Source organism: Nerophis lumbriciformis, linkage group LG36 (assembly GCF_033978685.3).
Source record: "Nerophis lumbriciformis linkage group LG36, RoL_Nlum_v2.1, whole genome shotgun sequence".
In the NCBI taxonomy this organism is placed as follows: Eukaryota; Metazoa; Chordata; class Actinopteri; order Syngnathiformes; family Syngnathidae; genus Nerophis; species Nerophis lumbriciformis.
In genome coordinates, this window is record NC_084583.2 from 18941366 (window position 1) to 18957241 (window position 15876).

The 15876-nt window shown below is 48.2% G+C and overlaps 1 protein-coding gene across 1 annotated transcript in view; it reads left to right on the plus strand.

Annotated features, from left to right (window-relative positions):
* Nucleotides 1-5276: 5276 nt before the first annotated feature.
* Nucleotides 5277-15876, plus strand: part of xkrx (XK related X-linked) — a 45833-nt gene continuing 35233 nt past the window's right edge. Inside the window, exon 1 of the mRNA XM_061930089.1 lies at nt 5277-5922. Coding sequence (XP_061786073.1) covers nt 5624-5922 — 299 coding nt within the window. The 5' untranslated portion in view covers nt 5277-5623. The remainder of the gene's footprint in view (nt 5923-15876) is intronic.

The following is a 15876-nucleotide window of genomic DNA, read 5'->3' on the forward strand; positions in this document are numbered from 1 at the left end:
TGACCATGCATGTGCAAGGTGCTGTCTGCTGAAGTACAAAATATGGAACATATGGAAAAGACAGCATTTCATGTCAAGTGGAAACAAACGAGTGTGCAACGCTCGGGTCACACGACAGCCACCATTTGGCGTGTTCCCAAGACGCAGACCACCAAGGGGACAAGGTGCAGGTGTAAAGGTCATTTAACGGCTCAAATGAACAAACAGGAACAGCACCAAAGTATAGGGAAGGCTATGCGAAACAGAACTAAACTGATCAGGGTGTAAACAAAACGGAATGCTGGAGAACAGCAAAAACTCTCGGGTGAAAACATCCACAATGTAGCAACGTACAGGAGCAACAAAGGCAAGCAGCAAAGGCTCAACTTCAAATGAAAACAGCTACGAGGAAAAGACACTCAGTGGTAGGGGTGAGGCTGGAAGGAACACAGGAACAACAACCAAAATAAGAGCGCTAAACAGGAAGTAAGACACCAAACAAACTCAACTCAATAAAAGACATAAGCTGAGGTGGCAGATCATGTACTACAAAGATTTGTATCCCTGGTCATGTCCTGTCTGGTCAGGTATGTCCCCCCTCTTTGGGTATGTCCCCCTTCATCAGGTATGTCCCATTTTCTACACTCTCATAGTGTGAATGCTCCAAACATTTTCTACACTCTCATAGTGTGAATGCTCCAAACATTTTCTACACTCTCATAGTGTGAATGCTCCAAACATTTTCTACACTCTCAAAGTGTGAATGCTCCAAACATTTTCTACACTCTCATAGTGTGAATGCTCCAAACATTTTCTACACTCTCATAGTGTGAATGCTCCAAACATTTTCTACACTCTCATAGTGTGAATGCTCCAAACATTTTCTACACTCTCATAGTGTGAATGCTCCAAACATATTTTAAACTCTCATAGTGTGAATGCTCCAAACATATTTTACACTCTCATAGTGTGAATGCTCCAAACATTTTCTACACTCTCATAGTGTGAATGCTCCAAACATTTTCTACACTCTCATAGTGTGAATGCTCCAAACATTTTCTACACTCTCATAGTGTGAATGCTCCAAACATTTTCTACACTCTCATAGTGTGAATGCTCCAAACATTTTCTACACTCTCATAGTGTGAATGCTCCAAACATTTTCTACACCCTCATAGTGTGAATGCTCCAAACATTTTCTACACTCTCATAGTGTGAATGCTCCAAACATTTTCTACACTCTCATAGTGTGAATGCTCCAAACATTTTCTACACTCTCATAGTGTGAATGCTCCAAACATTTTCTACACTCTCATAGTGTGAATACTCCAAACATATTTTACACTCTCATAGTGGGAATGCTCCAAACATTTTCTACACTCTCATAGTGTGAATACTCCAAACATATTTTACACTCTCATAGTGTGAATGCTCCAAACATTTTCTACACTCTCATAGTGTGAATACTCCAAACATATTTTACACTCTCATAGTGTGAATGCTCCAAACATATTTTACACTCTCATAGTGTGAATGCTCCAAACATTTTCTACACTCTCATAGTGTGAATGCTCCAAACATTTTCTACACTCTCATAGTGTGAATACTCCAAACATATTTCACACTCTCATAGTGTGAATGCTCCAAACATTTTCTACACTCTCATAGTGTGAATGCTCCAAACATTTTCTACACTCTCATAGCGTGAATGCTCCAAACATTTTCTACACTCTCATAGTGTGAATGCTCCAAACATTTTCTACACTCTCATAGTGTGAATGCTCCAAACATTTTCTACACTCTCATAGTGTGAATGCTCCAAACATTTTCTACACTCTCATAGTGTGAATGCTCCAAACATATTTTACACTCTCATAGTGTGAATGCTCCAAACATTTTCTACACTCTCATAGTGTGAATGCTCCAAACATTTTCTACACTCTCATAGTATGAATGCTCCAAACAATTTCTACACTCTTATAGTGTGAATGCTCCAAACATTTTCTACACTCTCATAGCGTGAATGCTCCAAACATTTTCTACACTCTCATAGTGTGAATGCTCCAAACATTTTCTACACTCTCATAGTGTGAATGCTCCAAACATTTTCTACACTCTCATAGCGTGAATAGTCCAAACATTTTCTACACTCTCATAGCGTGAATGCTCCAAACATTTTCTACACTCTCATAGTGTGAATACTCCAAACATATTTTACACTCTCATAGTGTGAATGCTCCAAACATTTTCTACACTCTCATAGTGTGAATACTCCAAACATATTTTACACTCTCATAGTGTGAATGCTCCAAACATATTTTACACTCTCATAGTGTGAATGCTCCAAACATTTTCTACACTCTCATAGTGTGAATGCTCCAAACATTTTCTACACTCTCATAGTGTGAATGCTCCAAACATTTTCTACACTCTCATAGTGTGAATGCTCCAAACATATTTTACACTCTCATAGTGTGAATGCTCCAAACATTTTCTACACTCTCATAGTGTGAATGCTCCAAACATTTTCTACACTCTCATTGTGTGAATGCTCCAAACATTTTCTACACTCTCATAGTGTGAATGCTCCAAACATTTTCTACACTCATAGTGTGAATGCTCCAAACATATTTTACACTCTCATAGTGTGAATGCTCCAAACATTTTCTACACTCTCATAGTGTGAATACTCCAAACATATTTTACACTCTCATAGTGTGAATACTCCAAACATATTTTACACTCTCATAGTGTGAATGCTCCAAACATTTTCTACACTCTCATAGCGTGAATACTCCAAACATATTTTACACTCTCATAGTGTGAATGCTCCAAACATTTTCTACACTCTCATAGTGTGAATGCTCCAAACATTTTCTACACTCTCATAGTGTGAATGCTCCAAACATTTTCTACACTCTCATAGTGTGAATGCTCCAAACATTTTCTACACTCTCATAGTGTGAATGCTCCAAACATTTTCTACACTCTCATAGTGTGAATGCTCCAAACATTTTCTACACTCTCATAGTGTGAATGCTCCAAACATTTTCTACACTCTCATAGTGTGAATACTCCAAACATATTTTACACTCTCATAGTGTGAATGCTCCAAACATTTTCTACACTCTCATAGTGTGAATGCTCCAAACATTTTCTACACTCTCATAGCGTGAATGCTCCAAACATTTTCTACACTCTCATAGCGTGAATGCTCCAAACATTTTCTACACTCTCATAGTGTGAATGCTCCAAACATTTTCTACACTCTCATAGTGTGAATGCTCCAAACATTTTCTATACTCTCATAGTGTGAATGCTCCAAACATTTTCTTCACTAAAATGCATCTCTTTATTCAACTTCTTCTCCAGATGTTGGTGCTCCCTACCTTGCACATTTCTCATCCCGTTCAAAGCGTTCCAACTTCCAACTGCTCAATCACTTGACAAATTCCCAGATTTCCCAGAATTCCAGGACATTTTTCCCCATTCAAAATGAATTGGCCATTTTCCAAACTTCCACCATTTCCACATTTTCCAACCGATTCAAACCATTCCCACATTCCACACATTCATATTTTTTCCAAGATCCAAAAAATTCCGGGATTTACCAGAATTCCTTGTTTTCCAAAGCTCTATTTCCACCCTTTTTTCTGGCGACTACTCTTTCCACATTTTCCAACCCCGTCAAAACATTCCTCTTAATCAGGACAAAAAAATTATTATTATTATTTTTTTTAAACTGGAAAAATTCCAGATTTTCCCGAAATTCCAGGAACTTTTCCAGGGTGTACACCGCCTTCCGCCCGAATGCAGCTTAGATAGGCTCCAGCACCCCCCCGCGACCCAAAAGGGACAAGCGGTATAAAACGGATGTATGGATGCCATTTGTCAATTCAACATTTCTCGACTGATGTGAAAAAGTCCAGCAGCAAACATTTCAACTCATTCAGACCATTCAAGCTTTTTTTTACCATTGAAAAAAAAAATTCCCGCTTTTCCCCGAAATTCCCAAATTTTTGGGAAAGTTCACATTGAAATCCATGGAACATTCTTCAAAGTTCCACAACTCCCACATTTGTTATCTGATTCAAACCGTTCCAACTTGTAAATATTCACCCTGTTCAGGATTTGTGTGCTCTACTCAGGCCCGGCCCTAACCAATCTGGCGCCCTAGGCAAGATTTTAGGTGGCGCCCCCCCACATCGGCAGTGAAGTGTATATACTCACAAGAAACCGAATAGCTTTGTCTTTGACGTTTTTTTTTACTTAAAGAAAGCAAATTAACAATCAGAATAGTTAACAAGATAAAAAAAATATGAATAAATAAATGAATGCAAAAAATAAAAAATGAATATATGAAATACAATATTTTTTTTACATACATATTGCTTAATTTACATTAATGATGTGCACTTTAACAACTAGGCTTACAACTATACCTAATATATAAAGGGGTGGAAAAGTGACTATTACCTGCAGGGCAAACATTAGCTAACCAGAAGGCAATAACAATGTAAACAAAAAACACCTGCTTAAAAGATCTAATACAAATGTCCCTGAGGAATGTAAGGTAATTACCTAACGTTACATTATTATTTTCCATAACAATTTAGCCCCCTCCACAATATTAACCCGACGTTAAAACAGAACTAGCTATTTATTGATTAGCAATTGCCGAATCATGTAACATTAGCTTAATGCTAAAAAGCCAGGTTACTATTCTGTAACAGACAAATAATTTCATGTAGGCTAACGTTACCTACCTGCTACCTCTTGTCTTTTTCTCGTTTCTCCTCCTCTTCTTTTCTCTTTTTTCTTCCCTGGGCACCTGACAGTTTTGGCCGTTTTGACATCTTGTGTTGATTTTTTGATGTGGTGACGTCCAAAAAGAGTCATGATACGGGAAGGGAGGGGGGGCGGGGGGGGGGGCGTAATGTTGTAACAAATAATATTTCCATTATATAGGCTTTACTTTGCATTTTAATTAACGTTGGATTATTTTTTGTATTTAGAAATAATAGTACCAACTTTTTTTTTTTTTTCTCCAACATTTGTGGCACTGGCGTGGCGCCCCCTGATGGACGGCGCCCTTAGCATTTGCCTATACGGCCTATGCCACGGGCCGGCCCTGGCTCTACTTCAACAATTCTAAAAATAATTCCAGGATTTCAGCTCAACTTCAGCATTCCCACGCACTTCCTTCAGGAATTGCCTCATCTAGTTGGAAGAATGTTTTCCACCTTTTTCACCAAACCAAAACCGGATGTTGTAGCTCTTATTTTGGATGGCCGACTACTGACTTCCGCTTTAAGGCGGTCATCTTGACGCTGCTTGACTGGCGGCTAGAGCGCATGAAAGCTGGCCAAAGACGCACGACGAGCCGCCACTAAATCTTCTTGTTGTCCGCGCGGGGTGCGGCCGTCTTCGCCATGATTTGGCGGACGACGTGACGACTCGAGGCGGAAGTTGAACGCCGAGCGGAGGATTATCCAGCGAGGCGTTTCCAGCGGACAATACTGCCGCAAACTTTGTGACGCTGTCGCAAAGTTGAGAAGCAGGGCAAGTTGGAAGGAGGAAAGGTATGACAAGTTAGGTATGACAAGTTAGGTATGGCTCACCTCGGACTGTGACAAGTGCGTCCATGGAGGAGCGGGAGAGGGAGAGGGAGGACATGTTGGTGGTGAGTGGGAGCAAGGTTCGAGCCCCGCTGAGCGTAGTGTTCGCCACCCTGCTTTACTGCGCAGAGCTGATCAACGCCGCCATCCTGTGCCGACAATACAGCCGCACTGACGACACCCACTGGCTGGCCTTCACCCTCACCTTCATGCTGCTGCCCGCCGTCCTCATCCAGATGACGCTCATCTTCATCCACAGGGACGTGGGCAGGGACAGGCCGCTGGTCCTCCTCCTGCACCTGCTCCTGCTGGGCCCCCTCATCAGGTATGCACCCCTCTTTGGGTATGTCCCCCCTCATCAGGTATGTCCCCCCCTCATCAGGTATGTGACCCCTCATCGGGTATGTCCCCTCCTCATCGGGTATGTCCCCCCTCATCGCTTATGTCCCCTCTTCATCGGGTATGTCCCCCCCTCATCGGTTATGTCCCCCTCACCGCTTATTAGAGATGCGCGGATAGGCAATTATTTCATCCGCAACCGCATCAGAAAGTCGTCAACCATCCGCCATCCACCCGACCTAACATTTGATCAGAACCGCACCCGCCCGCACCCGCCCGTTGTTATATATCTAATATAGACGATGCAAGGCATTAGTGAGGTTATAAAGCTTTTGCCTGTTAAAGAAAGGAGACTGATCCAATGCAGTACAGACATTCGCGTGCCACGCTGTCACGACCCAGACGCACACCAGTGCGCAATCATATGGGAGCCGCGCTGAGCGCACCTCCAAGCGCGTCTCGCTGCCGGCGACGGCCGGGTATGGGCCCGACGCTCCAGCGCCATCCATTTTCAGGGCTAGTTGATTCGGCAGGTGGGTTGTTACACACTCCTTAGCGGGTTCCGACTTCCATGGCCACCGTCCTGCTGTCTATATCAACCAGGGTGAGCCCCACCCCTTTCGTGAGCGCACTGCGCGCGGAGTGACCCCTGTTGCGCGCCCCCGGCAACAGGGGTGGCGGGCAGGTAAGCTGCGCGGGCGGAGCGCGCAGAGTGACCCCTGTTACGAGCCCCCGGCCACGGGGGTGGCGGGCAGGTAAGCTGCTTACCTGCTGTGCGTGACGCCGGCCGCGGCGAAGGCGGACGAGGCGGGGTGTCGGTGCGGTGGGCGCGGTGGTGACCCTGGACTTGCGTCGGGCCCTTCTCGCGGATCGCCTCAGCTACGGCTCCTGGTGGGGCCCTCTCGGGGGAAGGTGCCTCGGTCCCGGACCCCGGCGAGGCGTCCCTTCTCCGCTCCGTAAAAGTGTCCATCTCTTTTTTTTTTCTTCTTCTGTTGTGGCATATGCTGCAGGTGCCTGCTCGTTTTTCGTATGTGGGTAACAACATTTAACTATGTATATATATTTCCCAATTGGTTTAACTGCCACCCGCCTGAATCTATTTAAAATCAAATTTTTTTTTATTTTAACCGCCCGACCCGACCCGCGGATAAAATCTAATTTTTTTTAATTTCATCCGCCCGATCCGCAGATAATCCGCGGACTCCGCGGTTGTGCCCGCAAACGAAAGGGGTGGGGCTCACCCTGGTTGATATAGACAGCAGGACGGTGGCCATGGAAGTTGGAACCCGCTAAGGAGTGTGTAACAACCCACCTGCCGAATCAACTAGCCCTGAAAATGGATGGCGCTGGAGCGTCGGGCCCATACCCGGCCGTCGCCGGCAGCGAGACGCGCTTGGAGGTGCGCTCAGCGCGGCTCCCATATGATTGCGCACTGGTGTGCGTCTGGGCCGTGACAGCGTGGCACGCGAATGTCGGTCCTGCATTGGATCAGTCTCCTTTCTTTAACAGGCAAAAGCTTTATAACCTCACTAATGCCTTGCATCGTCTATATTAGATGTATAACAACGGGCGGGTGCGGTTCTGATCAAATGTTACATCGGGTGGATGGCGGATGGTTGACGACTTTCTGATGCGGTTGCGGATGAAATAATTGCCTATCCGCGCATCTCTAGTATGGACACATAACTTTCAGTGTGACATGAAAAGGTTTAAATCCAACATGGACAAAAAAACATGTGAATGGAAAGACAACAAACAAAACATGTGAATGGAAAGACAACAAACAAAACATGTGAATGGAAAGACAACAAGAATATGGCCAACAGAACAGTAAATATTGACTGAAAAGTCAGCCTCTGAGGGCTAAGCTAATACATCATTTGACTAAAATATCCAAACCATAAGAGGTCCCTAAAATTCAAGCTTGAATTGAACTTATTGACCTATCATGATTGTAAAACACATTTAAAACACTTCCTGGTAATTGTTGTTTATTTCCAACAGTTCCAATATGTTACATGACATATTTCTACGTCCTCGTTGAAACGTGTGCGATGTGCTTTGCTGTCAAATTAGCATAAATGTCACTCAGAGATACGGTAAGTACGTCCGCTAGAGATGCGCGGATAGGCAATTATTTCATCCGCATCCGCATCAGAAAGTCGTCAACCATCCGCCATCCACCCGACCTAACATTTAATCAGAACCGCATCCGCCCGCACCCGCCCGTTGTTATATATCTAATATAGACGATGCAAGGCATTAGTGAGGTTATAAAGCGCCTGTTAAAGAAAGGAGACTGATCCAATGCATCACAGACATTCGCGTGCCACGCTGTCACGGCCCAGACGCACACCAGTGCGCAATCATATGGGAGCCGCGCTGAGCGCACCTCCAAGCGCGTCTCACTGCCGGCGACGGCCAGGTATGGGCCCGACGCTCCAGCGCCATCCATTTTCAGGGCTAGTTGATTCGGCAGGTGGGTTGTTACACACTCCTTAGCGGGTTCCGACTTCCATGGCCACCGTCCTGCTGTCTATATCAACCAGGGTGAGCCCCACCCCTTTCGTGAGCGCACTGCGCGCGGAGTGACCCCTGTTACGCGCCCCCGGCCACGGGGGTGGCGGGCAGGTAAGCTGCTTACCTGCTGCGCGTGACGCCGGCCGCGGCGAAGGCGGACGAGGCGGGGTGTCGGTGCGGTGGGCGCGGTGGTGACCCTGGACTTGCGTCGGGCCATTCTCGCGGATCGCCTCAGCTACGGCCCCTGGTGGGGCCCTCTCGGGGGAAGGGGCCTCGGTCCCGGACCCCGGCGAGGCGTCCCTTCTCCGCTCCGTAAAAGTGTCCATCTCTTTTTTTTTTCTTCTTCTGTTGTGGCATATGCTGCAGGTGCCTGCTCGTTTTTCGTATGTGGGTAACAACATTTAACTATGTATATATATTTCCGAATTGGTTTAACTGCCACCCGCCTGAATCTATTTAAAATCAAATTTTTTTTTTATTTTAACCGCCCGACCCGACCCGCGGATAAAATCTAATTTTTTTTAATTTCAGCCGCCCGATCCGCAGATAATCCGCGGACTCCGCGGTTGTGCCCGCAAACGAAAGGGGTGGGGCTCACCCTGGTTGATATAGACAGCAGGACGGTGGCCATGGAAGTCGGAACCCGCTAAGGAGTGTGTAACAACCCACCTGCCGAATCAACTAGCCCTGAAAATGGATGGCGTTGGAGCGTCGGGCCCATACCCGGCCGTCGCCGGCAGCGAGACGCGCTTGGAGGTGCGCTCAGCGCGGCTCCCATATGATTGCGCACTGGTGTGCGTCTGGGCCGTGACAGCGTGGCACGCGAATGTCGGTGCTGCATTGGATCAGTCTCCTTTCTTTAACAGGCAAAAGCTTTATAACCTCACTAATGCCTTGCATCGTCTATATTAGATATATAACAACGGGCGGGTGCGGTTCTGATCAAATGTTACATCGGGTGGATGGCGGATGGTTGACGACTTTCTGATGCGGTTGCGGATGAAATAATTGCCTATCCGCGCATCTCTAGTATGGACACATAACTTTCAGTGTGACATGAAAAGGTTTAAATCCAACATGGACAAAAAAACATGTGAATGGAAAGACAACAAACAAAACATGTGAATGGAAAGACAACAAACAAAACATGTGAATGGAAAGACAACAAGAATATGGCCAACAGAACAGTAAATATTGACTGAAAAGTCAGCCTCTGAGGGCTAAGCTAATACATCATTTGACTAAAATATCCAAACCATAAGAGGTCCCTAAAATTCAAGCTTGAATTGAACTTATTGACCTATCATGATTGTAAAACACATTTAAAACACTTCCTGGTAATTGTTGTTTATTTCCAACAGTTCCAATATGTTACATGACATATTTCTACGTCCTCGTTGAAACGTGTGCGATGTGCTTTGCTGTCAAATTAGCATAAATGTCACTCAGAGATACGGTAAGTACGTCCGCTAGAGATGCGCGGATAGGCAATTATTTCATCCGCATCCGCATCAGAAAGTCGTCAACCATCCGCCATCCACCCGACCTAACATTTAATCAGAACCGCATCCGCCCGCACCCGCCCGTTGTTATATATCTAATATAGACGATGCAAGGCATTAGTGAGGTTATAAAGCGCCTGTTAAAGAAAGGAGACTGATCCAATGCATCACAGACATTCGCGTGCCACGCTGTCACGGCCCAGACGCACACCAGTGCGCAATCATATGGGAGCCGCGCTGAGCGCACCTCCAAGCGCGTCTCACTGCCGGCGACGGCCAGGTATGGGCCCGACGCTCCAGCGCCATCCATTTTCAGGGCTAGTTGATTCGGCAGGTGGGTTGTTACACACTCCTTAGCGGGTTCCGACTTCCATGGCCACCGTCCTGCTGTCTATATCAACCAGGGTGAGCCCCACCCCTTTCGTGAGCGCACTGCGCGCGGAGTGACCCCTGTTACGCGCCCCCGGCCACGGGGGTGGCGGGCAGGTAAGCTGCTTACCTGCTGCGCGTGACGCCGGCCGCGGCGAAGGCGGACGAGGCGGGGTGTCGGTGCGGTGGGCGCGGTGGTGACCCTGGACTTGCGTCGGGCCATTCTCGCGGATCGCCTCAGCTACGGCCCCTGGTGGGGCCCTCTCGGGGGAAGGGGCCTCGGTCCCGGACCCCGGCGAGGCGTCCCTTCTCCGCTCCGTAAAAGTGTCCATCTCTTTTTTTTTTCTTCTTCTGTTGTGGCATATGCTGCAGGTGCCTGCTCGTTTTTCGTATGTGGGTAACAACATTTAACTATGTATATATATTTCCGAATTGGTTTAACTGCCACCCGCCTGAATCTATTTAAAATCAAATTTTTTTTTTATTTTAACCGCCCGACCCGACCCGCGGATAAAATCTAATTTTTTTTAATTTCAGCCGCCCGATCCGCAGATAATCCGCGGACTCCGCGGTTGTGCCCGCAAACGAAAGGGGTGGGGCTCACCCTGGTTGATATAGACAGCAGGACGGTGGCCATGGAAGTCGGAACCCGCTAAGGAGTGTGTAACAACCCACCTGCCGAATCAACTAGCCCTGAAAATGGATGGCGTTGGAGCGTCGGGCCCATACCCGGCCGTCGCCGGCAGCGAGACGCGCTTGGAGGTGCGCTCAGCGCGGCTCCCATATGATTGCGCACTGGTGTGCGTCTGGGCCGTGACAGCGTGGCACGCGAATGTCGGTGCTGCATTGGATCAGTCTCCTTTCTTTAACAGGCAAAAGCTTTATAACCTCACTAATGCCTTGCATCGTCTATATTAGATATATAACAACGGGCGGGTGCGGTTCTGATCAAATGTTACATCGGGTGGATGGCGGATGGTTGACGACTTTCTGATGTGGTTGCGGATGAAATAATTGCCTATCCGCGCATCTCTAGTATGGACACATAACTTTCAGTGTGACATGAAAAGGTTTAAATCCAACATGGACAAAAAAACATGTGAATGGAAAGACAACAAACAAAACATGTGAATGGAAAGACAACAAACAAAACATGTGAATGGAAAGACAACAAGAATATGGCCAACAGAACAGTAAATATTGACTGAAAAGTCAGCCTCTGAGGGCTAAGCTAATACATCATTTGACTAAAATATCCAAACCATAAGAGGTCCCTAAAATTCAAGCTTGAATTGAACTCATTGACCTATCATGATTGTAAAACACATTTAAAACACTTCCTGGTAATTGTTGTTTATTTCCAACAGTTCCAATATGTTACATGACATATTTCTACGTCCTCGTTGAAACGTGTGCGATGTGCTTTGCTGTCAAATTAGCATAAATGTCGCTCAGAGATACGGTAAGTACGTCCGCTAGAGATGCGCGGATAGGCAATTATTTCATCCGCATCAGAAAGTCGTCAACCATCCGCCATCCACCCGACCTAACATTTAATCAGAACCGCATCCGCCCGCACCCGCCCGTTGTTATATATCTAATATAGACGATGCAAGGCATTAGTGAGGTTATAAAGCGCCTGTTAAAGAAAGGAGACTGATCCAATGCAGCACAGACATTCGCGTGCCACGCTGTCACGGCCCAGACGCACACCAGTGCGCAATCATATGGGAGCCGCGCTGAGCGCACCTCCAAGCGCGTCTCGCTGCCGACGACGGCCGGGTATGGGCCCGACGCTCCAGCGCCATCCATTTTCAGGGCTAGTTGATTCGGCAGGTGGGTTGTTACACACTCCTTAGCGGGTTCCGACTTCCATGGCCACCGTCCTGCTGTCTGTATCAACCAGGGTGAGCCCCACCCCTTTCGTGAGCGCACTGCGCGCGGAGTGACCCCTGTTGCGCGCCCCCGGCAACAGGGGTGGTGGGCAGGTAAGCTGCGCGGGCGGAGCGCGCGGAGTGACCCCTGTTACGAGCCCCCGGCCACGGGGGTGGCGGGCAGGTAAGCTGCTTACCTGCTGCGCGTGACGCCGGCCGCGGCGAAGGCGGACGAGGCGGGGTGTCGGTGCGGTGGGCGCGGTGGTGACCCTGGACTTGCGTCGGGCCCTTCTCGCGGATCGCCTCAGCTACGGCTCCTGGTGGGGCCCTCTCGGGGGAAGGGGCCTCGGTCCCGGACCCCGGCGTGGCGTCCCTTCTCCGCTCCGTAAAAGTGTCCATTTCTTTTTTTTTTCTTCTTCTGTTGTGGCATATGCTGCAGGTGCCTGCTCGTTTTTCGTATGTGGGTAACAACATTTAACTATGTATATATATTTCCGAATTGGTTTAACTGCCACCCGCCTGAATCTATTTAAAATCTAATTTTTTTTAATTTTAACCGCCCGACCCGACCCGCGGATAAAATCTAATTTTTTTAAATTTCAGCCGCCCGATCCGCAGATAATCCGCGGACTCCGCGGTTGCGCCTGTTAAAGAAAGGAGACTGATCCAATGCAGCACAGACATTCGCGTGCCACGCTGTCACGGCCCAGACGCACACCAGTGCGCAATCATATGGGAGCCGCGCTGAGCGCACCTCCAAGCGCGTCTCGCTGCCGGCGACGGCCAGGTATGGGCCCGACGCTCCAGCGCCATCCATTTTCAGGGCTAGTTGATTCGGCAGGTGGGTTGTTACACACTCCTTAGCGGGTTCCGACTTCCATGGCCACCTCCTGCTGTCTGTATCAACCAGGGTGAGCCCCACCCCTTTCGTGAGCGCACTGCGCGCGGAGTGACCCCTGTTGCGCGCCCCCGGCAACAGGGGTGGCGGGCAGGTAAGCTGCGCGGGCGGAGCGAGCGGAGTGACCCCTGTTACGAGCCCCCGGCCACGGGGGTGGCGGGCAGGTAAGCTGCTTACCTGCTGCGCGTGACGCCGGCCGCGGCGAAGGCGGACGAGGCGGGGTGTCGGTGCGGTGGGCGCGGTGGTGACCCTGGACTTGCGTCGGGCCCTTCTCGCGGATCGCCTCAGCTACGGCTCCTGGTGGGGCCCTCTCGGGGGAAGGGGCCTCGGTCCCGGACCCCGGCGAGGCGTCCCTTCTCCGCTCCGTAAAAGTGTCCATTTCTTTTTTTTTTCTTCTTCTGTTGTGGCATATGCTGCAGGTGCCTGCTCGTTTTTCGTATGTGGGTAACAACATTTAACTATGTATATATATTTCCGAATTGGTTTAACTGCCACCCGCCTGAATCTATTTAAAATCTAATTTTTTTTTATTTTAACCGCCCGACCCGACCCGCGGATAAAATCTAATTTTTTTAAATTTCAGCCGCCCGATCCGCAGATAATCCGCGGACTCCGCGGTTGCGCCTGTTAAAGAAAGGAGACTGATCCAATGCAGCACAGACATTCGCGTGCCACGCTGTCACGGCCCAGACGCACACCAGTGCGCAATCATATGGGAGCCGCGCTGAGCGCACCTCCAAGCGCGTCTCGCTGCCGGCGACGGCCAGGTATGGGCCCGACGCTCCAGCGCCATCCATTTTCAGGGCTAGTTGATTCGGCAGGTGGGTTGTTACACACTCCTTAGCGGGTTCCGACTTCCATGGCCACCGTCCTGCTGTCTGTATCAACCAGGGTGAGCCCCACCCCTTTCGTGAGCGCACTGCGCGCGGAGTGACCCCTGTTGCGCGCCCCCGGCAACAGGGGTGGCGGGCAGGTAAGCTGCGCGGGCGGAGCGCGCGGAGTGACCCCTGTTACGAGCCTCCGGCCACGGGGGTGGCGGGCAGGTAAGCTGCTTACCTGCTGCGCGTGACGCCGGCCGCGGCGAAGGCGGACGAGGCGGGGTGTCGGTGCGGTGGGCGCGGTGGTGACCCTGGACTTGCGTCGGGCCCTTCTCGCGGATCGCCTCAGCTACGGCTCCTGGTGGGGCCCTCTCGGGGGAAGGGGCCTCGGTCCCGGACCCCGGCGAGGCGTCCCTTCTCCGCTCCGTAAAAGTGTCCATCTCTTTTTTTTTTCTTCTTCTGTTGTGGCATATGCTGCAGGTGCCTGCTCGTTTTTCGTATGTGGGTAACAACATTTAACTATGTATATATATTTCCCAATTGGTTTAACTGCCACCCGCCTGAATCTATTTAAAATCTAATTTTTTTTTATTTTAACCACCCGACCTGCGGATAAAATCTAATTTTTTTTAATTTCAGCCGCCCGATCCGCAGATAATCCGCGGACTCCGCGGTTGTGCCCGCAAACGAAAGGGGTGGGGCTCACCCTGGTTGATATAGACAGCAGGACGGTGGCCATGGAAGTCGGAACCCGCTAAGGAGTGTGTAACAACCCACCTGCCGAATCAACTAGCCCTGAAAATGGATGGCGCTGGAGCGTCGGGCCCATACCCGGCCGTCGCCGGCAGCGAGACGCGCTTGGAGGTGCGCTCAGCGCGGCTCCCATATGATTGCGCACTGGTGTGCGTCTGGGCCGTGACAGCGTGGCACGCGAATGTCTGTGCTGCATTGGATCAGTCTCCTTTCTTTAACAGGCAAAAGCTTTATAACCTCACATCGTCTATATTAGATATATAACAACGGGCGGGTGCGGGCGGATGCGGTTCTGATTAAATGTTAGAAACAGGTGGATGGCGGATGGTTGACGACTTTCTGATGCGGTTGCGGATGAAATAATTGCCTATCCGGGCATCTCTAGTAGGCATGGTGTTCCTGGGATTAAAGGCCTCACCTTTTCTCCTCCAAACATATTGCTGGGTGTTGTGGCCAAACAGATCCATTTTTGTTTCATCTGACATCACATGGACAAAGATGAGACCTTCTGGAGGAAAGTTGTGTGGTCAGATGAAAGAAAAATGGAGCAGTTTTTCTAAAGTGATGCATGCTTTGAATAGGAAAAAGTATCTCCATCCGGTGGACACATTTAAATAGGAGGCCAAATGTGAAGATATATTGGTTATGAATGTGGCATAAAAGGTGCAGTTTTCATGTTGGATCAATGCCATTTTAGGCTCATTTCAGGAACAGTAACATCATTCTAAAGTTTCAAAAAAGAATGTCCTACTTCTCAATGAACTTTAACCATACCATTTGGAATGTACAAGCGGTAGAAAATGGATGGATGGATGGATGGATGATGGATGGATGGATGGATGATGGATGATGGATGGATTGATGGATGATGGATGGATGGATGGATGGATGATGGATGGATGATGGATGGATGATGGATGGACGGATCCAAAGACTAAAACATTTTGGATTCATATTTGTTTTGCTAAAATCTTCTGTCCTAAACAAAAATATCAAACATGTAATGTTTGTTTACCCCTTTGAAGGCCTTTTGAGCAGATAATGTCACATAGTTTAAATTGGTCAAATAACTTGTGCAAATGTATGCTAATTGATCAATGTGATATTTGGTCAATGTGATATTTGGTCAATGTGATATTTGGTCAATGTGATATTTGGTCAATGTGATATTTGATCAATGTGATATTTGGTCAATGTGATATTTGA